This window comes from Lepisosteus platostomus, chromosome 6 (assembly GCF_059453375.1).
Source record: "Lepisosteus platostomus isolate fLepPlt1 chromosome 6, fLepPlt1.hap1, whole genome shotgun sequence".
NCBI classification, from domain to species: Eukaryota; Metazoa; Chordata; class Actinopteri; order Semionotiformes; family Lepisosteidae; genus Lepisosteus; species Lepisosteus platostomus.
Window position 1 is genome coordinate 1384509 of NC_142616.1, and position 21657 is coordinate 1406165.

Below are 21657 nucleotides of genomic sequence, written 5' to 3' on the forward strand. Positions count from 1 at the left end.
GGAGCCCAGCAGGGGGCACTGTCTCCCAGCTCACGGCCCACTGGAGCCCAGCAGGGGGCGCCCTCACCCAGCTCACGGCCCACTGGAGCCCAGCAGGGGGCGCTCTCACCCTGTGCTCTGATGCCCCAGTCCAGTGATGGTGAGCTATAAAAGAGTAGGGCTGGACACTGACGGGGACACTGGACTGTAAACAGGCGCCGTCCTTCTGATGAGACATGAAGCCGATGTCCTGACTCTCTGTGCTCATTAACAATCCCTCCTCCCCACTGAGAGCTGCTGTGTGGGAGAGGACTGGAGCCTCATCCAGGTGGGGTACACACTGCTGGGGGTGGGGGGGATCCCCATGACCTGTACAGCACTTTGAGTGGGGTGTCCAGACAGGCGCTATATAAGGGTCAGCAATTATTATTCCAGTCCAGTGTCCCTGTCAGTGGTGAGTGGAGAGTGTCAGGAAATATTATTACTGTACTGGGACTGTAGCTCCTATTGTAACAGGACTGGTCTACTGTACTGGGACTGTAGCCCCTATTGTAACAGACTGGTCTACTGTACTGGGACTGTAGCTCCTATTGTAACAGGACTGGTCTACTGTACTGGGACTGTAGCCCCTATTGTAACAGACTGGTCTACTGTACTGGGACTGTAGCTCCTATTGTAACAGACTGGTCTACTGTACTGGGACTGGAGCTCCTATTGTAACAGACTGGTCTACTGTACTGGGACTGTAGCCCCTATTGTAACAGGACTGTTCTACTGTACTGGGACTGTAGCTCCTATTGTAACAGACTGGTCTACTGTACTGGGACTGGAGCTCCTATTGTAACAGACTGGTCTAATGTACTGGGACTGTAGCCCCTATTGTAACAGACTGTCCTACTGCACTGGGACTGTAGCTCCTATTGTAACAGACTGGTCTACTGTACTGGGACTGGAGCTCCTATTGTAACAGACTGGTCTAATGTACTGGGACTGTAGCCCCTATTGTAACAGACTGGTCTACTGTACTGGGACTGGAGCCCCTATTGTAACAGACTGCCCTACTGCACTGGGACTGTAGCCCCTATTGTAACAGACTGGTCTACTGTACTGGGACTGTAGCCCCTATTGTAACAGACTGGTCTACTGTACTGGGACTGGAGCCCCTATTGTAACAGACTGCCCTACTGCACTGGGACTGTAGCTCCTATTGTAACAGACTGGTCTACTGTACTGGGACTGGAGCCCCTATGGTATCACACACACTCTTACACTCTCTCACACTCACAATCACAAACACTCTTACACTCTGTCACTGACAATCACACACACTCCTACACACTCTCTATCACACTCACAATCACAAACACTCTCACACTCTCTCTCTCTCTCTCCCGCAGCCTGGAGCAGCTGAAGGAAATCACACAGCTGAGTGTAACTCAATAGGACACAACTGGGTGCTTAATTATTATTAGAAAAATAGTTAAAGTGCTGTTTGTGCGATTGTTTCCCTGCGTCTGCGACACCTGCTGCAGTCGTGTTCAGTGACAGCGATTCTGCTGAAAATACCCTGACCCCCGGTCCCACCCGCGCCCGCAGAGCACAGGGCGACTCGTTCATCACCTTCATCCCCCTCCTCCTCTTCACCATCACCATCACTGGTGTTACTGCGGCTACTGGTCACAGAACATTTTAGGAACAACAGCCACACGGCAGAAGTAAAATGAAAGTCCCACGGTGGAAATGACAAAACCAAGAAAAATGAGACTTGGCGATAAAACCCGAGACGCGCAGAGACGGGGCTCGAAGCGAGTCTTGCAAATGTCTGCCGCCGCCCCGGGTTCCCGGTGTGTTTTTGTGCGGTTGTGGTTTGTAATCCGTCGTGGGGCGTGAATATGTGAACTATAACGGGGCCACAGCCGGCCGCTGGCCGGTCTCACCGGCCTCTCTTGCGGTAACGGGCCCGAGTGGCGCGGCGCTCCGCCGGCCTCGGAGCACAAACAGCGTCGCCTGGCAACCCGGCGCGGCGCAGCGGGGCCTGCTCGGGCCTTGTAAGGCGCGGGGCTCGGCGGGGCGGCGGGGTCGAGGTGCGGGACCCGTCGGCCGGGATAAAAATAACTCGGGGGAGGCGGGGGGCCCGGGCAGGGGTCGTGTGTGTGTGTGTGTGTGTGTGTGTTTCGGATGGGAGGGGGGAGTTCGGAAAATTCTCCCCGGCTTCAAGGGGATCTCCTTCCCCTGCGATACTCAAGGACGCCCCTGGTATTTATTCGCGAAGCGGCTGTTGTGCGGCTTGTCGTACGAATCGCTTTTCTGACGTCCGTCTGCTGCCGCTGCTCATTGAGGGGAATGCTCGTCATCTGGAAGCCCAAGGAGTTGTAAACCAAATATCACGAGGTGTTTTTTCCTCACGTTTTCATTTAATCCCGCGGCAGTGCTTTTGTGTGTTTGTTTCAGACAGCAATACTAAAAAACAAAACAAAAAAAGACCTGAAATCAGACGATTTGGATAATAGTTTCACACATTAGAGACGGAAAAATCCAGCTCCCAGTCCAGCCTGGAGAGTCTCAGACTGCTCTGTCAGTGTCAGTGGAGTCTGATTATAATCCCAGTTCAGAACTCATCCAGCTCCCAGTCCAGTCAGTCCAGTCCAGCCTGGAGAGTCTCAGACTGCTCTGTCAGTGTCAGTGGAGTCTGATTATAATCCCAGTTCAGAACTCATCCAGCTCCCAGTCCTGTCAGACCAGTCCAGCCTGGAGAGTCTCAGACTGCTCTGTCAGTGCCAGTGGAGTCTGATTCTAATCCCAGTTCAGAACTCATCCAGCTCCCAGTCCAGTCAGACCAGTCCAGCCTGGAGAGTCTCAGACTGCTCTGTCAGTGTCAGTGGAGTCTGATTATAATCCCAGTTCAGAACTCATCCAGCTCCCAGTCCAGTCAGTCCAGTCCAGCCTGGAGAGTCTCAGACTGCTCTGTCAGTGTCAGTGGAGTCTGATTATAATCCCAGTTCAGAACTCATCCAGCTCCCAGTCCAGTCAGTCCTGTCCAGCCTGGAGAGTCTCAGTCTCAGTGGGATTCTCATGGTAAACCGGTCCAGTGTCATATCTACTAGGGCTGGTGTCCCTGCTTTTGGCAGTAAAATAATAATAATAATAATAATAATAATAATAATAATAATAATAATAATAGCTTACACTTATATAGCGCTTTTCTGGACACTCCACTCAAAGTGCTTTACAGGTAATGGGGATCCCCTCCACCACCACCAGAGTGCAGCCCCACCTGGATGATGTGACAACAGCCATAGTGCGCCAGAACGCTCCCCACACACCAGCTCTCAGTGGGGAGGAGAGCAGAGTGATGAAGCCAATTCATAGAGGGGGATTATTAGGAGGCCATGATTGGTAAGGGCCAATGGGAAAATTTGGCCAGGACACCGGGGTTACACCCCTACTCTTCTTGAGAAACACCCTGGGATTTTTAATGACCACAGAGACCTCGGTTTTACGTCTCATCCGAAGGACGGCGCCTGTTTACAGTATAGTGTCCCTGTCACTATACTGGGGCATTAGGACCCACATGGACCGCAGGGTGAGCACCCCCTGCTGGCCCCACTAACACCTCTTCCAGCAGCAACCTTAGTTTTTCCCAGGAGGTCTCCCATCCAGGTACTGGCCAGGCTCATCAAAATAGACATGAGAACAGAGAGGAGCTTGCCACTATACAGTCTGGAACTGTGTATGAGTGAGTGTGTTTGTGTGAGAGTGTGTGTGTGAGACAGTGTGTCTGTCTGTGTGAGAGTATGTGAAAGAGTGTGTGTCTGTGTGAGAGAGCGTGTGTGTACCAGTGTGTCTGTGTGAAAGTGTGTGTGTGTGAGAGAGATCCCCACAGGAAGGATCCTCTGGATGGTCTGTTGATTCTCTGTAACCCTGTGATCCATTTCCACATCATTTCATCATTTCCACAAATACGATAAGAGTCTAAGGGATATCCCTGTAAATAAAACAACTCCCGGCTGTGTGTGTGTGTGTGAGTGAGTGTATGGGTGTGTGTGTGTGTGTGTGTGTGTGTATGGGTGTGTGTGTGAGTGAGTGTATGGGTGTGTGTGTGTGTGTGTGTGAGTGTATGGGTGTGTGTGTGTGTCTGTGTGTGTGTGTGTGAGTGTATGGGTGTGTGTGTGTGTGTGTGAGTGAGTGTATGGGTGTGTGTGTGTGTTTGTGTGTGAGTGAGTGTATGGGTGTGTGTGTGTGTGAGTGTATGGGTGTGTGTGAGTGAGTGTATGGGTGTGTGTGTGTGTGAGTGTATGGGTGTGTGTGTGTGCGAGTGTATGGGTGTGTGTGTGTGTGCGTGCGTGCGTGCGTGTGTGTGTGTGTGTGAGTGTATGGGTGTGTGTGTGTGTGCGTGCGTGCGTGCATGTGTGTGTGAGTGTATGGGTGTGTATGGGTGTGTGTGTGTGCGTGCGTGCGTGCGTGTGTGTGAGTGTACAGTGACACGGCTGCCCTTCAATACTGCAGCAGGCCTGTGAGTACAGAATACAGGAGGCGTGCCAGCTGGACTCAGGAGACTCCAGAACTATTATCACCATGCCGACAGGACACCTGTCGCACACCTGCCAATACTTCACTCTCTGTGTGTGTGTACAATGATCTAGAGTCTCACGCTGGCGCTGTGTGTGTGTACAGTTATATTCTAGAGTCTCAGGCTGGCTCTGTGTGTGTGTACAGTTATGATCTAGAGTCTCACGCTGGCGCTGTGTGTGTGTACAATGATCTAGAGTCTCACGCTGGTGCTGTGTGTGTGTACAGTTATGATCTAGAGTCTCACGCTGGCTCTGTGTGTGTGTACAGTTATGATCTAGAGTCTCGAGCTGGCTCTGTGTGTGTACAGTTATGATCTAGAGTCTCACGCTGGCTCTGTGTGTGTACAGTTATGATCTAGAGTCTCACGCTGGCTCTGTGTGTGTGTACAGTTATGATCTAGAGTCTCACGCTGGCTCTGTGTGTGTGTGTACAGTTATGATCTAGAGTCTCACGCTGGCTCTGTGTGTGTGTACAGTTATGATCTAGAGTCTCACGCTGGCGCTGTGTGTGTGTACAGTTATGATCTAGAGTCTCACGCTGGCGCTGTGTGTGTACAGTTATGATCTAGAGTCTCACGCTGGCGCTGTGTGTGTGCACAGTTATGATCTAGAGTCTCACGCTGGCGCTGTGTGTGTACAGTTATGATCTACAGTCTCACGCTGGCGCTGTGTGTGTGCACAGTTATGATCTAGAGTCTCACGCTGGCGCTGTGTGTGTGTACAGTTATGATCTATTGTCTCACGCTGGCGCTGTGTGTGTACAGTTATGATCTAGAGTCTCACGCTGGCACTGTGTGTGTGTACAGTTATGATCTAGAGTCTCAGGCTGGCGCTGTGTGTGTGTACAGTTATGATCTAGATTCTCACGCTGGCGCTGTGTGTGTGTACAGTTATGATCTAGAGTCTCACGCTGGCTCTGTGTGTGTGTACAGTTATGATCTAGAGTCTCACACTGGCCCTGTGTGTGTGTACAGTTATGATCTAGAGTCTCACACTGGCGCTGTGTGTGTACAGTTATGATCTAGAGTCTCACACTGGCGCTGTGTGTGTGTACAGTTATGATCTAGAGTCTCACGTTGGCGCTGTGTGTGTACAGTTATGATCTAGAGTCTCACGCTGGCTCTGTGTGTGTGTACAGTTATGATCTAGAGTCTCAGGCTGGCGCTGTGTGTGTACAGTTATGATCTAGAGTCTCAGGCTGGCGCTGTGTGTGTACAGTTATGATCTAGAGTCTCACGCTGGCTCTGTGTGTGTGTACAGTTATGATCTAGAGTCTCATACTGGCTCTGTGTGTGTGTACAGTTATGATCTAGAGTCTCACGCTGGCGCTGTGTGTGTGTACAGTTATGATCTAGAGTCTCACGCTGGCTCTGTGTGTGTGTACAGTTATGATCTAGAGTCTCACGCTGGCGCTGTGTGTGTGTGTGTGTGTACAGTTATGATCTAGAGTCTCACGCTGGCGCTGTGTGTGTGTACAGTTATGATCTAGAGTCTCACGCTGGCGCTGTGTGTGTGTACAGTTATGATCTAGAGTCTCACGCTGGCTCTGTGTGTGTGTACAGTTATGATCTAGAGTCTCACGCTGGCGCTGTGTGTGTGTACAGTTATGATCTAGAGTCTCACGCTGGCGCTGTGTGTGTGTACAGTTATGATCTACAGTCTCACGCTGGCGCTGTGTGTGTACAGTTATGATCTAGAGTCTCAGGCTGGCACTGTGTGTGTGTACAGTTATGATCTAGAGTCTCACGCTGGCGCTGTGTGTGTACAGTTATGATCTAGAGTCTCACGCTGGCACTGTGTGTGTGTACAGTTATGATCTAGAGTCTCAGGCTGGCGCTGTGTGTGTGTACAGTTATGATCTAGAGTCTCACGCTGGCGCTGTGTGTGTACAGTTATGATCTAGAGTCTCACGCTGGCACTGTGTGTGTGTACAGTTATGATCTAGTGTCTCACGCTGGCTCTGTGTGTGTGTACAGTTATGATCTAGAGTCTCACGCTGGCTCTGTGTGTGTGTACAGTTATGATCTAGAGTCTCAGGCTGGCGCTGTGTGTGTGTACAGTTATGATCTACAGTCTCACGCTGGCGCTGTGTGTGTGTACAGTTATGATCTAGAGTCTCACGCTGGCGCTGTGTGTGTGTACAGTTATGATCTAGAGTCTCACGCTGGCGCTGTGTGTGTACAGTTATGATCTAGAGTCTCACACTGGCGCTGTGTGTGTACAGTTATGATCTAGAGTCTCACGCTGGCTCTGTGTGTGTGTACAGTTATGATCTAGAGTCTCAGGCTGGCGCTGTGTGTGTACAGTTATGATCTAGAGTCTCACGCTGGCGCTGTGTGTGTACAGTTATGATCTAGAGTCTCACGCTGGCTCTGTGTGTGTGTACAGTTATGATCTAGAGTCTCACACTGGCTCTGTGTGTGTGTACAGTTATGATCTAGAGTCTCACGCTGGCGCTGTGTGTGTGTACAGTTATGATCTAGAGTCTCACGCTGGCTCTGTGTGTGTACAGTTATGATCTAGAGTCTCGAGCTGGCTCTGTGTGTGTGTGTGTGTACAGTTATGATCTAGAGTCTCACGCTGGTGCTGTGTGTGTACAGTTATGATCTACAGTCTCACGCTGGCGCTGTGTGTGTACAGTTATGATCTAGAGTCTCAGGCTGGCACTGTGTGTGTGTACAGTTATGATCTAGAGTCTCACGCTGGCGCTGTGTGTGTACAGTTATGATCTAGAGTCTCACGCTGGCACTGTGTGTGTGTACAGTTATGATCTAGAGTCTCAGGCTGGCGCTGTGTGTGTGTACAGTTATGATCTAGAGTCTCACGCTGGCTCTGTGTGTGTGTACAGTTATGATCTAGAGTCTCACGCTGGCACTGTGTGTGTGTACAGTTATGATCTAGTGTCTCACGCTGGCTCTGTGTGTGTGTACAGTTATGATCTATTGTCTCACGCTGGCTCTGTGTGTGTGTATACAGTTATGATCTAGAGTCTCACGCTGGCCCTGTGTGTGTACAGTTATGATCTAGAGTCTCACGCTGGCTCTGTGTGTGTGTACAGTTATGATCTAGAGTCTCACACTGGCGCTGTGTGTGTGTACAGTTATGATCTAGAGTCTCACGCTGGCTCTGTGTGTGTGTACAGTTATGATCTAGAGTCTCACACTGGCGCTGTGTGTGTGTACAGTTATGATCTAGAGTCTCACGCTGGCTCTGTGTGTGTGTACAGTTATGATCTAGAGTCTCACACTGGCCCTGTGTGTGTGTACAGTTATGATCTAGAGTCTCACGCTGGCGCTGTGTGTGTACAGTTATGATCTAGAGTCTCACGCTGGCTCTGTGTGTGTGTACAGTTATGATCTAGAGTCTCAGGCTGGCGCTGTGTGTGTACAGTTATGATCTAGAGTCTCACGCTGGCGCTGTGTGTGTACAGTTATGATCTAGAGTCTCACGCTGGCTCTGTGTGTGTGTACAGTTATGATCTAGAGTCATACTGGCTCTGTGTGTGTGTACAGTTAAGATCTAGAGTCTCACGCTGGCGCTGTGTGTGTGTACAGTTATGATCTAGAGTCTCACACTGGCCCTGTGTGTGTACAGTTATGATCTAGAGTCTCACGCTGGCTCTGTGTGTGTGTGTGTGTACAGTTATGATCTAGAGTCTCACGCTGGTGCTGTGTGTGTACAGTTATGATCTAGAGTCTCACGCTGGCGCTGTGTGTGTGCACAGTTATGATCTAGAGTCTCACGCTGGCGCTGTGTGTGTGTACAGTTATGATCTAGTGTCTCACACTGGCTCTGTGTGTGTACAGTTATGATCTATTGTCTCACGCTGGCGCTGTGTGTGTACAGTTATGATCTAGAGTCTCACGCTGGCTCTGTGTGTGTGTGTACAGTTATGATCTAGAGTCTCAGGCTGGCGCTGTGTGTGTGTACAGTTATGATCTAGAGTCTCACGCTGGCGCTGTGTGTGTGTGTGTACAGTTATGATCTAGTGTCTCACGCTGGCGCTGTGTGTGTGTGTACAGTTATGATCTAGTGTCTCACGCTGGCGCTGTGTGTGTGTACAGTTATGATCTAGAGTCTCACGCTGGCTCTGTGTGTGTGTACAGTTATGATCTAGAGTCTCACGCTGGCGCTGTGTGTGCGTACAGTTATGATCTAGAGTCTCACGCTGGCGCTGTGTGTGTACAGTTATGATCTAGAGTCTCAGGCTGGCACTGTGTGTGTGTACAGTTATGATCTAGAGTCTCACGCTGGCGCTGTGTGTGTGTACAGTTATGATCTAGAGTCTCACGCTGGCTCTGTGTGTGTGTACAGTTATGATCTAGAGTCTCACGCTGGCTCTGTGTGTGTGTGTACAGTTATGATCTAGAGTCTCACGCTGGCGCTGTGTGTGTGTGTACAGTTATGATCTAGAGTCTCACGCTGGCTCTGTGTGTGTGTACAGTTATGATCTAGAGTCTCACGCTGGCGCTGTGTGTGTGTACAGTTATGATCTAGAGTCTCACGCTGGCTCTGTGTGTGTGTGTACAGTTATGATCTAGAGTCTCACGCTGGCTCTGTGTGTGTGTGTACAGTTATGATCTAGAGTCTCACGCTGGCTCTGTGTGTGTGTACAGTTATGATCTAGAGTCTCACGCTGGCGCTGTGTGTGTGTACAGTATTAATCAGTTTAATTATAATCTTATTACAGAAATACACGCCCTCCTTCCCTGCTCCTATATATAACCAGGCTGGTCCTTCTGCATCTCCCTGCCCTGCTGTCTGTCCTGTGAGTGTCTCTGTTGCTTCATCTGTCTCGTTGTCATCGCCGGGTGTGTGTCTGCCCTCACCTAATAAGGCAGAAAGACATCCGCGCTGCTGGATGGAGATCTATATACTGTACATCCCCAGCTGTGATGGGGTACTCTGCTGGCTAAATATCACTCTACACATATCCTGTCATCTGCACACTGCGCATCGGGGAGATCTCTGAATGTATAAACACTGTATACAACAGGTGTGAGTCTGTACTCCAGGTGTGTGAGTCCATCCTCCAGGTGTGTGTGTCTATACAGTGAGTCTGTACTCCAGGTGTGTGTGTGTCTATAAAGTGGGTCTGTACTCCAGGTGTGTGTGTGTCTATACAGTGAGTCTGTACTCCAGGTGTGTGTGTGTCTATACAGTGAGTCTGTACTCCAGGTGTGTGTGTGTGTCTATACAGTGAGTCTGTACTCCAGGTGTGTGTGTGTGTCTATACAGTGAGTCTGTACTCCAGGTGTGTGTGTGTCTATAAAGTGGGTCTGTACTCCAGGTGTGTGTGTGTGTCTATACAGTGAGTCTGTACTCCAGGTGTCTGTGTGTCTATACAGTGAGTCTGTACTCCAGGTGTGTGTGTGTGTCTATACAGTGAGTCTGTACTCCAGGTGTGTGTGTGTCTATACAGTGAGTCTGTACTCCAGGTGTGTGTCTATACATTGTGTCTGTATTCCAGGTGTGTGTGTGTCTATACAGTGAGTCTATGCTTCAGGTGTGTGTGTGTGTGTCTATACAGTGAGTCTGTACTCCAGGTGTGTGTGTTTTTGTGTCTATACGGTGAGCCTGTACTTCGGGTGTGTGTGCGTCTATGCAGTGTGTCTGTACTCCAGGTGTGTGTGTGTCTATACAGTGGTTATATCCTCCAGGTGTGTGTGTGTGTGTCTGTACAGTGTGTATATCCTCCAGGTGTGTGTGTGTGTGTGTGTGTGTGTGTGTGTGTGTGTGTGTGTGTGTGTGTGTGTACGTGTACGTGTGTGTACAGTGTGTATATCCTCCAGGTGTGTGTGTGTGTCTGTACAGTGTGTATATCCTCCAGGTGTGTGTGTGTGTGTGTGTGTGTGTGTGTGTGTGTGTACAGTGTGTATATCCTCCAGGTGTTTGTGTGTGTGTGTGTGTGTGTGTCTGTACAGTGTGTATATCCTCCAGGTGTGTGTGTGTGTGTGTGTGTGTGTCTCTGTACAGTGTGTATATCCTCCAGGTGTGTGTGTGTGTGTGTGTGTGTGTGTGTGTGTGTGTGTGTGTGTGTGTGTGTGTGTGTGTGTGTGTGTGTGTATATCCTCCAGGTGTGTGTGTTTTTCAGATCTGTAGCAGAGAGAGGGGAGAGGATGAGAATGACACTGTGTGTCCTGGGTGAAGTGTTACACATCCGCCATTACATAATCCCCTGACCTAGTGGCCACGGTCAAAGGTCAGCTGACCAAAATAGACCCGCTAATCCAGAAGTCATGACAGCATGGCGACACAGACTCACTGCTCGACGACACACCGATATTGACAAGGACATAAGTAACGATCTGAACACTAAGAAAGACTAGTGCACAGACCACAACCACACTGATAGACTTAGAGAGGGGTTAATACACACACTGACTGGACACTCCAGTCCACTAACACTGCACTGAGAGAGAGAGGGGTTAATACACACACACCAACTGGACACTCCAGTACATTAACACTGCACTGAGAGAGAGAGAGGGGTTAATACAGACACACTGACTGGACACTCCAGTACATTAACACTGCACTGAGAGAGAGAGGGGTTAATACACACACTGACTGGACACTCCAGTACATTAACACTGCACTGAGAGAGAGAGGGGTTAATACAGACACACTGACTGGACACTCCAGTACATTAACACTGCACTGAGAGAGAGAGGGGTTAATACACACACACTGACTGACACTCCAGTACATTAACACTGCACTGAGAGAGAGAGGGGTTCATACAGACACACTGACTGGACACTCCAGTACATTAACACAGCACTGAGAGAGAGAGAGGGGTTAATACAGACACACTGACTGGACACTCCAGTACATTAACACTGCACTGAGAGAGAGAGAGGGGTTAATACACACACAATGACTGGACACTCCAGTACATTAACACTGCACTGAGAGAGAGAGGGGTTAATACAGACACACTGACTGGACACTCCAGTACATTAACACTGCACTGAGAGAGAGGGGTTAATAAAGACACACTGACTGGACACTCCAGTACATTAACACTGCACTGAGAGAGAGAGAGGGGTTAATACACACACACTAACTGGACACTCCAGTACATTAACACTGCACTGAGAGAGAGGGGTTAATACAGACACACTAACTGGACACTCTAGTACATTAACACTGCACTGAGAGAGAGGGGTTAATACAGACACACTGACTGGACACTCTAGTACATTAACACTGCACTGAGAGAGAGAGGGGTTAATACAGACACACTGACTGGACACTCCAGTACATTAACACTGCACTGAGAGAGAGGGGGGTTAATACAGACACACTGACTGGACACTCCAGTACATTAACACTGCACTGAGAGAGAGAGGGGTTAATACAGACACACTGACTGGACACTCCAGTACATTAACATTATGTACACGACACACAAGTTTCAGTACATCTGACACACTGAGAGAGAGGGGCAGTAATTCAATCTGTCTTCAATGTTGAGTTAAATGTCAATTTGTGTCCCTGAGGAACATGTTGACAGCATGACACTGTGACCTGAAAGGTCAGAGGTCACTTGTATACAGCACAGCGAAGGAGACATGGATCAAATAACACACACAGACATTGAGAAATAGAGACAATTTACAGACACACACAAAGCTACAATTCAGACACACTGTATAAACAAACACACCAGGAGTACAGACTCAGTGTATAGAAACACACACACACACCTGGAGTACAGACTCACTGAACAGACACACACACACACCTGGAGTACAGACCCACTTTATAGACACACACACACACCTGGAGTACAGACTCAGTGTATAGACACACACACACACACACCTGGAGTACAGACTCACTGTATAGACACACACACCCCTGGAGTACAGACTCACTGTATAGAGATAGACACACACCTGGAGTACAGACTCACTGTATAGAGATAGACACACCTGGAGTACAGACTCACTGTATAGACACACACACCTGGAGTACAGACTCACTGTGTAGACATATACACACACACACACCTGGAGTACAGACTCACTGTGTAGACATACACACACACACCTGGAGTACAGACTCAGTGTATAGACACACACACACACACACACCTGGAGTACAGACTCACTGTATAGACACACACACCCCTGGAGTACAGACTCACTGTATAGAGACAGACACACACCTGGAGTACAGACTCACTGTATAGACACACACACCTGGAGTACAGACTCACTGTATAGACACACACACACACACCTGGAGTACAGACTCACTGTATAGACACACACACACACCTGGAGTACAGACTCACCGTATAGAGACACACACACACCCCTGGAGTACAGACTCACTGTATAGAGACAGACACACACCTGGAGTACAGACTCACTGTATAGACACACACACCTGGAGTACAGACTCACTGTACAGAGACAGACACACACCTGGAGTACAGACTCACTGTACAGAGACAGACACACACCTGGAGTACAGGCTCACTGGAGAGCTCAGTGTCTGTGTTTTAGGCCAGTACACCCTCTGGGCCACATGGAGGCCTATTGTAACATTCACACATCCTGCGATCTCAGATTCCACCCTCTGTGCTGAAGGAGGCTTAAGTGAACTTTCAGCTGAAATACCACACGACCCCCTCCCCCTCTTTCTCTGTCCCTCGCACACTGTAGAGTTAATGGACTGGAGTGTCCAGTCAGTGTGTCTGTATTAACCCCTCTCTCTCAGTGCAGTGTTAATGTACTGGAGTGTCCAGTCAGTGTGTCTGTATTAACCCCTCTCTCTCAGTGCAGTGTTAATGTACTGGAGTGTCCAGTCAGTGTGTCTGTATGAACCCCTCTCTCTCTCTCAGTGTAGTGTTAATGTACTGGAGTGTCCAGTCAGTGTGTCTGTATTAACCCCTCTCTCTCACAGTGCAGTGTTCATGTACTGGAGTGTCCAGTCAGTGTGTCTGTATTAACCCCTCTCTCTCTCTCAGTGCAGTGTTAATGTACTGGAGTGTCCAGTCAGTGTGTCTGTATGAACCCCCCTCTCTCAGTGCAGTGTTTATGTACTGGAGTGTCCAGTCAGTGTGTGTCTATTAACCCCTCTCTCTCTCAGTGCAGTGTTAATGTACTGGAGTGTCCAGTCAGTGTGTCTGTATATTAACCCCTCTCTCTCTCAGTGCAGTGTTAATGTCCTGGAGTGTCCAGTCAGTGTGTGTGTATTAACCCCTCTCTCTCAGTGCAGTGTTAATGTACTGGAGTGTCCAGTCAGTGTGTCTGTATTAACCCCTCTCTCTCAGTGCAGTGTTAATGTACTGGAGTGTCCAGTCAGTGTGTCTGTATGAACCCCCCTCTCTCAGTGCAGTGTTTATGTACTGGAGTGTCCAGTCAGTGTGTGTCTATTAACCCCTCTCTCTCTCAGTGCAGTGTTAATGTACTGGAGTGTCCAGTCAGTATGTCTGTATATTAACCCCTCTCTCTCTCAGTGCAGTGTTAATGTACTGGAGTGTCCAGTCAGTGTGTCTGTATTAACCCCTCTCTCTCTCAGTGCAGTGTTAATGAACTGGAGTGTCCAGTCAGTGTGTCTGTATTAACCCCTCTCTCTCTCAGTGCAGTGTTAATGTACTGGAGTGTCCAGTCAGTGTGTCTGTATGAACCCCTCTCTCTCTCTCAGTGCAGTGTTAATGTACTGGAGTGTCCAGTCAGTGTGTGTATTAACCCCTCTCTCTCAGTGCAGTGTTAATGTACTCTAGTGTCCAGTCAGTGTGTCTGTATTAACCCCTCTCTCTCTCTGTGCAGTGTTAATATACTGGAGTGTCCAGTCAGTGTGTGTATTAACCCCTCTCTCTCTCAGTGCAGTGTTAATGTACTGGAGTGTCCAGTCAGTGTGTCTGTATTAACCCCCCTCTCTCTCTCAGTGCAGTGTTAATGTACTGGAGTGTCCAGTCAGTGTGTGTGTATTAACCCCTCTCTCTCTCAGTGCATTGATAATGTACTGGAGTGTCAGTCAGTGTGTGTGTATTAACCCCCTTCTCTCTCACTGTGTATCAATCTCTCTCTCTCTCAGTGTGTCTGTATTAACCCCCTCTCTCTCAGTGTGTCTGTATTAACCCCTCTCTCTCTCAGTGTGTCTGTATTAACCCCTCTCTCTCTCAGTGTGTACTGACCCTCTTCCTCCTCTCCTGGAGAGACACACTTGACCTGTCACTCACTCACTCCTCCCTCCTCCCTCCTCCTCGCTCTGCTCTCCTGTCCCCCCTGTTCTCCTGACGCGGCACTTTCCAAAAACAGATCGGCGCTCGATCCCTGTGTCCCGGCCCGGCCCGGCCCCTCTGCCCTCGCGCGGCCAATGGCGCGCGCCGGCGGGGGGGCCGCGCGCGCCGGGCTGGTATAAGAGCCGCGCAGCCCCTCAGAGCCCTCGCACTTTCTGTCTCCTGGCTTCTCGCTGTGTGTGCGTGAACAGACAGGGAGCAGCATGGACAACGGTCACAGCAAGACCACCGAGGAGTGCCTGGCGTACTTCGGGGTGAACGAGAACACGGGGCTGTCCCCCGAGCAGGTCAAGAAGAACCTGTCTAAGTACGGTTTCAACGGTGAGTCCCAGAGACAGAGACGGGTCAGGGCCTGGGGCAGAGAGAGAGAGACAGAGACGGGTCAGGGCCTGGGGCAGAGAGAGAGAGACAGAGAGAGACGGGTCAGAGTCTGGGGCAGAGAGAGAGAGACAGAGAGAGACGGGTCAGAGTCTGGGGCAGAGAGAGAGAGAGAGAGAGAGACGGGTCAGAGTCTGGGGATAGAGAGAGAGAGAGAGAGAGAGACGGGTCAGAGTCTGGGGCAGAGAGAGACAGAGACGGGTCAGGGACACGGAGAGAAAGAGACAGATCGGGGACTGAGAGAGAGACAGGTCAGGAACAGAGAGAGAGAGACACATCAGGTACTGAGAGAGAGACAGGTCAGGAACAGGGAGAGAGACAGATCAGGGACTGAGAGAGAGACAGGTCAGGAACAGAGAGAGAGATGGATAGAGGGAGAAAGATGGAGAGGTAGGGAGAGGGATGAGACGGGCAGGGACTGCATGTTCACTTGGAAAATACAACCATTTCTGTGACTGTGACTGTGATTGATGAAAATCAATTTCTCCTGAACTTCTCCTGAACTGGTGCAAGGAACTTCTCTCAAAACATCTTAGAGATGAATTACTGCTGAATTACAGACAAAGCTGTTCCTGTAAAAGAGCTGTGTCTCTGTGTGACAGTAATAGAGATCAGTGCTGTAAGAGAGTTGTGTCTCTGTGTGGGACAGTAATAGAGATCAGTGCTGTAAGAGAGCTGTGTCTCTGTGTGGGACAGTAATAGAGATCAGTGCTGTAAGAGAGCTGTGTCTCTGTGTGGGGACAGTAATAGAGATCAGTGCTGTAGGAGAGTTGTGTCTCTGTGTGGGACAGTAATAGAGATCAGTGCTGTAAGAGAGCTGTGTCTCTGTGTGGGACAGTAATAGAGATCAGTGCTGTAAAAGAACTGTGTCTCTGTGTGGGACAGTAATAGAGATCAGTGCTGTAAAAGAACTGTGTCTCTGTGTGGGACAGTAATAGAGATCAGGGCTGTAAAAGAGCTGTGTCTCTGTGTGGGACAGTAATAGAGATCAGGGCTGTAAAAGAGCTGTGTCTCTGTGTTTGACAGCGATAGAGATCAGTGCTGTAAAAGAGCTGTGTCTCTGTGTGGGACAGTAATAGAGATCAGTGCTGTAGGAGAGCTGTGTCTCTGTGTGGGACAGTAATAGAGATCAGTGCTGTAAAAGAACTGTGTCTCTGTGTGGGGACAGTAATAGAGATCAGTGCTGTAGGAGAGCTGTCTCTCTGTGTGACAGTAATAGAGATCAGTGCTGTAAAAGAGCTGTGTCTCTGTGTGGGACAGTAATAGAGATCAGTGCTGTAAAAGAACTGTGTCTCTGTGTGGGGACTGTAATAGAGATCAGTGCTGTAGGAGAGCTGTGTCTGTGTGGGACAGTAATAGAGATCAGTGCTGTAAGAGAGCTGCGTCACTGTGTGGGACAGTAATAGAGATCAGGGCTGTAAAAGAGCTGTGTCTCTGTGTTTGACAGCGATAGAGATCAGTGCTGTAAAAGAGCTGTGTCTCTATGTGTGACAGTAATAGAGATCAGTGCTGTAAGAGAGCTGTGTCTCTGTGTGGGACAGTAATAGAGATCAGTGCTGTAAGAGAGCTGTGTCTCTGTGTGGGACAGTAATAGAGATCAGTGCTGTAAGAGAGCTGTGTCTCTGTGTGGGACAGTAATAGAGATCAGTGCTGTAAAAGAGCTGTGTCTCTGTGTGACAGTAAAAGAGATCAGTGCTGTAAAAGAGCTGTGTCTCTGTGTGACAGTAATAGAGATCAGTGCTGTAAGAGAGCTGTGTCTCTGTGTGGGACAGTAATAGAGATCAGTGCTGTAAAAGAGCTGTGTCTCTGTGTGGGACAGTAATAGAGATCAGTGCTGTAAGAGAGTTGTGTCTCTGTGTGGGACAGTAATAGAGATCAGTGCTGTAAGAGAGCTGTGTCTCTGTGTGACAGTAATAGAGATCAGTGCTGTAAGAGAGCTGTGTCTCTGTGTGGGACAGTAATAGAAATCAGTGCTCTAAGAGAGCTGTGTCTCTGTGTGGGACAGTAATAGAGATCAGTGCTGTAATAATAATAATAATAATAATAATAGTAATAATAATAATAATAATAATAATAATAATCAACTTTATTTTATACAGTGCCTTAAAAAGTAAGTTCTAAAAAAGTTTATCTCCAAAGACAGGAGATAAGTAAATAAGCACAATTAAAGACAAGGATTAAGAGTGCAGAGGAGGATACAAGGAGACTTCAATTAAATACGAGCCTTTCTGAAGGTTTTGGGTCTGAATGCGAACAAGCTGAGAGAAGGAGACTCTCTGATGTCCTTGGGGAGAGAGTCCAGAGCTTGGGGGCGCAGCAGGAGAAGCCCTGTCACCCCTAGAGTGTCGAGGGGCCTGGGGGACAGACAGGAGAGCAGAATCAGAGGAGCGAAGGTGGTGAGGTGGGGAGCAGGGCGACAGCAGCTCAGACAAGCAGAGCCTTACAGGCGAGCAGGAGGATTTGGAAGTCGACACGAAACCTGACGGGAAGCCAGTGCAGGGACTCCAGGACAGGAGTGATGGGATCACTTGCACTGGACCTGGTCAGGATTGTGGCTGGCGGATTCTGGACAGACTGGAGTTTGTTCAGTGTGGATTTAGAAACCCCAGAGAGTAGAGCATTGCAGTAGTCGATTCAGGAGAAGACGAAAGTGTTGATGCGCTTTTCAGCCACAGTTAGGAATAACACAGGGCGTAGTCTAGAGATGATTCTGAGGTGGAAGAAAGATGTTTTGACAGGATGCTGCATGTGTGGGTCAGACGTCAAGCCTGAATCAAATATCACCCCCAGGTTCTTCAATTTAGATGGGAACTTAAGACCAGCAGCTCCCGCAGACGAGATTGTTAATGAGCACAGAGAGTCAGGACCTCGGTTTCACGTCTCACCCGAAGGACAGCGCCTGTTTACAGTCCAGTGTCCCCGTCAGTTTCCAGCCCTACTCTTTTATAGCTCACCATCACTGGACTGGGGCATCAGGACCCACACAGAGCGCAGGGTGAAAGCGCCCCCTGCTGGCCCCACTCACACCTCTCCCAGGAGTCTCCCCTCCAGGTTCTGGCCAGGCTCCCCCTGCTGGGCTCCAGTGGGCTGTGAGCTGGGGGACAGCGCCCCCCGCTGGGCTCCAGTGGGCTGTGAGCTGGGGGACAGCGCCCCCTGCTGGGCTCCAGTGGGCTGTGAGCTGGGGGACAGCGCCCCCTGCTGGGCTCCAGTGGGCTGTGAGCTGAGGGACAGCGCCCCCTGCTGGGCTCCAGTGGACTGTGAGCTGGGGGACAGCACCCCCTGCTGGGCTCCAGTGGGCTGTGAGCTGGGGGACAGCGCCCCCTGCTGGGCTCCAGTGGGCTGTGAGCTGGGGGACAGCACCCCCCGCTGGGCTCCAGTGGGCTGAGAGCTGGGTGAGGGCTCCCCCTGCTGGGCTCCAGTGGGCTGTGAGCTGGGTGAGGGCTCCCCTCGCTGGGCTCCAGTGGGCTGAGAGCTGGGGGACAGCGCCCCCTGCTGGGCTCCAGTGGGCTGTGAGTTGGGTGAGGGCGCCCCCTGCTGGGCTCCAGTAGCTGCCAGTTGTGAGTTGCAGGTTGACATGGATGATTGGTAAGGGCCACATGATCTTAATAGCACACCAAGTGGGATCATGTAAATGTTAATTAGTAGGGTTCCCCAGTATTGGTTATGGCCTCGCTCTGACACTGCCCCCCACAGGCCTGGAGGACCAGCTGCACCTGATGTCACCTGCAGGAGAGAGGAGTCACAGTCAGACTCCTGTGTCTCTGAGTCCAGACAGTGAAGCCCCTCAGTCTCACCGCTGGGCTCCAGCAGAGCTCAGGGCTGAGTCTGTAGGGGCTGCAGTCTGACCCCCCACCCCAGACACTGACTCTCACACGCAGTCAGGGTCACACTGACCCCCACAGGCCCGGACACTGACTCTCACATGCAGTCAGGGTCACACTGACCCCCACAGGCCCGGACACTGACTCTCACACACAGTCAGGGTCACACTGACCCCACAGGCCCGGACACTGACTCTCACACACAGTCAGGGTCACACTGACCCCACAGGCCCGGACACTGACTCTCACACAGTCAGGGTCACACTGACCCCACAGGCCCGGACACTGACTCTCACACACAGTCAGGGTCACACTGACTCACACAGGCCCAGACACTGACTCACACACACAGTCAGGGTCACACTGACCCCACAGGCCCAGACACTGACTCACACACAGTCAGGGTCACACTGACCCCACAGGCCCGGACACTGATTCTCACACACAGTCAGGGTCACACTGACCCCACAGGCCCAGACACTGACTCACACACACAGTCAGGGTCACACTGACCCCACAGGCCCAGACACTGACTCTCACACACAGTCAGGGTCACACTGACCCCACAGGCCCAGACACTGACTCACACACACAGTCAGGGTCACACTGACCCCCACAGGCCCAGACACTGACTCACACACACAGTCAGGGTCACACTGACCCCACAGGCCCAGACACTGACTCACACACAGTCAGGGTCACACTGCCCCCACAGGCCTGGAGGACCAGCTGCACCTGATGTCACCTGCAGGAGAGAGGAGTCACAGTCAGACTCCTGTGTCTCTGAGTCCAGACAGTGAAGCCCCTCAGAGTCTCACCGCTGGGCTCCAGCAGAGCTCAGGGCTGAGTCTCGTCCTCACAGCTCAGAGGTGAACTCTGTAACACTTGAATAACAGAACAAACTCTGTCCACTGTCTTGTACTGAAGAAGAATGAGGTATGAATGAATGATAATGAGCCTGATGATGATGAGGATGACAGTTTCGAAGTGGAGGCTAACCTGTTGTGCTTCTGTCTCCCTCTCTCTGTCTCCTGCCTGTCGCTGCTCCACGGTCCCTCTCCAGAGCTGCCAGCAGAAGAAGGTATTTCATTCACTACCTGCTTGACTAACAGTTCATATCACTGTCGACGTTTTCATCTGAATCGCTGTCACCATCTCCTGTACACTGGAGTTTCCAGTGTGTCTGTATGAACCCCCCTCTCTCTCTCAGTGCAGTGATACTGTACTGGAGTGTCCAGTCAGTGTGTGTGTATTAACCCCTCTCTCTCTCAGTGCTGTGATACTGTACTGGAGTGTCCAGTCAGTGTGTGTGTATGAACCCCTCTCTCTCTCAGTGCAGTGTTAATGTACTGGAGTGTCCAGTCAGTGTGTGTATTAACCCCTCTCTCTCTCAGTGCAGTGTTAATGTACTGGAGTGTCCAGTCAGTGTGTGTGTATTAACCCCTCTCTCTCTCAGTGCAGTGTTAATGTACTGGAGTGTCCAGTCAGTGTGTCTGTATGAACCCCTCTCTCTCTCAGTGCAGTGTTAATGTACTGGAGTGTCCAGTCAGTGTGTCTCTATTAACCCGTCTCTCTCTCAGTGCAGTGTTTATGTACTGGAGTGTCCAGTCAGTGTGTCTGTATTAACCCCTCTCTCTCTCTCAGTGCAGTGTTAATGTACTGGAGTGTCCAGTCAGTGTGTGTATTAACCCCTCTCGCTCTCTCAGTGCAGTGTTAATGTACTGCAGTGTCCAGTCAGTGTCTGTACTGACCCCTGTCTCTGTGTTCAGGTAAGACATTATGGGAGCTGGTCATCGAGCAGTTTGAGGATCTCCTGGTCAGAATTTTGCTGCTGGCCGCCTGTATCTCCTTCGTAAGTCTCTGCTCCACCTCCTGCAGCGTGTGTCTCTGTCTTGACCTGACTGTGTTGGTCTCTCTTTCTCCATGTCTCTCTCTCCTCTCTCCTGTCTCAGCCTGTCTCCCCCTCTCCTCTCTCTCCTCTCTCCTATCCCTCCTCTATCCCTCTCCTCTCTCCTCTCTCCTATCCCTCCTCTATCCCTCTCCTCTCTCTCCTCTCTCCTATCCCTCCTCTATCCCTCTCCTCTCTCCTATCCCTCCTCTATCCCTCTCCTCTCTCTCCTTTCTCCTATCCCTCCTCTATCCCTCTCCTCTCTCCTATCCCTCCTCTATCCCTCTCCTCTCTCCTCTCTCCTATCCCTCCTCTATCCCTCTCCATTGTCTCCCTCTCTCTCTCCTCTCTCTCTCCTCTCTCTCCCCTCTCTCTCTCCCCTCTCTCTCTCTCTCCCCTCTCTCTCTCTCCTCTCAATTCAATTCAATTCAGTTCAAGGTGCTTTATTAGCATGACTGATGGGTACAATCAGTGTTGCCAAAGCAAATAAAAATAATAAAATTAACATGTAACAAGACAAAAAATAGAAGTAAAATAAAATCTACAGACATGTTACAGACATTTACAACAAAGACATATTATAAAATATTGACATATACTGTAGGCGGCTGGAGCATTATTGGGAGACGGACTCACTGTTCCTCAGGCTGGGACAGGAGATCACATACTGGGCTGCCAGATCAACTGAGTTCCCTCCTCCCTCTCCCAGTAGGATTGGGACCCGTTGTGATTCTGGCAGGTGTGGGAACTCTGGGATTA

General features: G+C 50.2%; 1 protein-coding gene across 2 annotated transcripts in view; it reads left to right on the forward strand.

Moving 5' to 3' along the window:
• Nucleotides 1-14950: 14950 nt before the first annotated feature.
• The window catches only part of LOC148659548 (sarcoplasmic/endoplasmic reticulum calcium ATPase 1), a 43246-nt gene continuing 36539 nt past the window's right edge, over nucleotides 14951-21657 (forward strand). For both annotated transcript variants that reach the window (XM_088637263.1, XM_088637262.1), the window contains exons 1-3: nucleotides 14951-15132; nucleotides 20074-20091; nucleotides 20780-20862. In XM_088637263.1, the coding sequence (XP_088493389.1) occupies nucleotides 15015-15132; nucleotides 20074-20091; nucleotides 20780-20862 (219 nt within the window). In that variant the 5' untranslated portion in view covers nucleotides 14951-15014. The remainder of the gene's footprint in view (nucleotides 15133-20073; nucleotides 20092-20779; nucleotides 20863-21657) is intronic.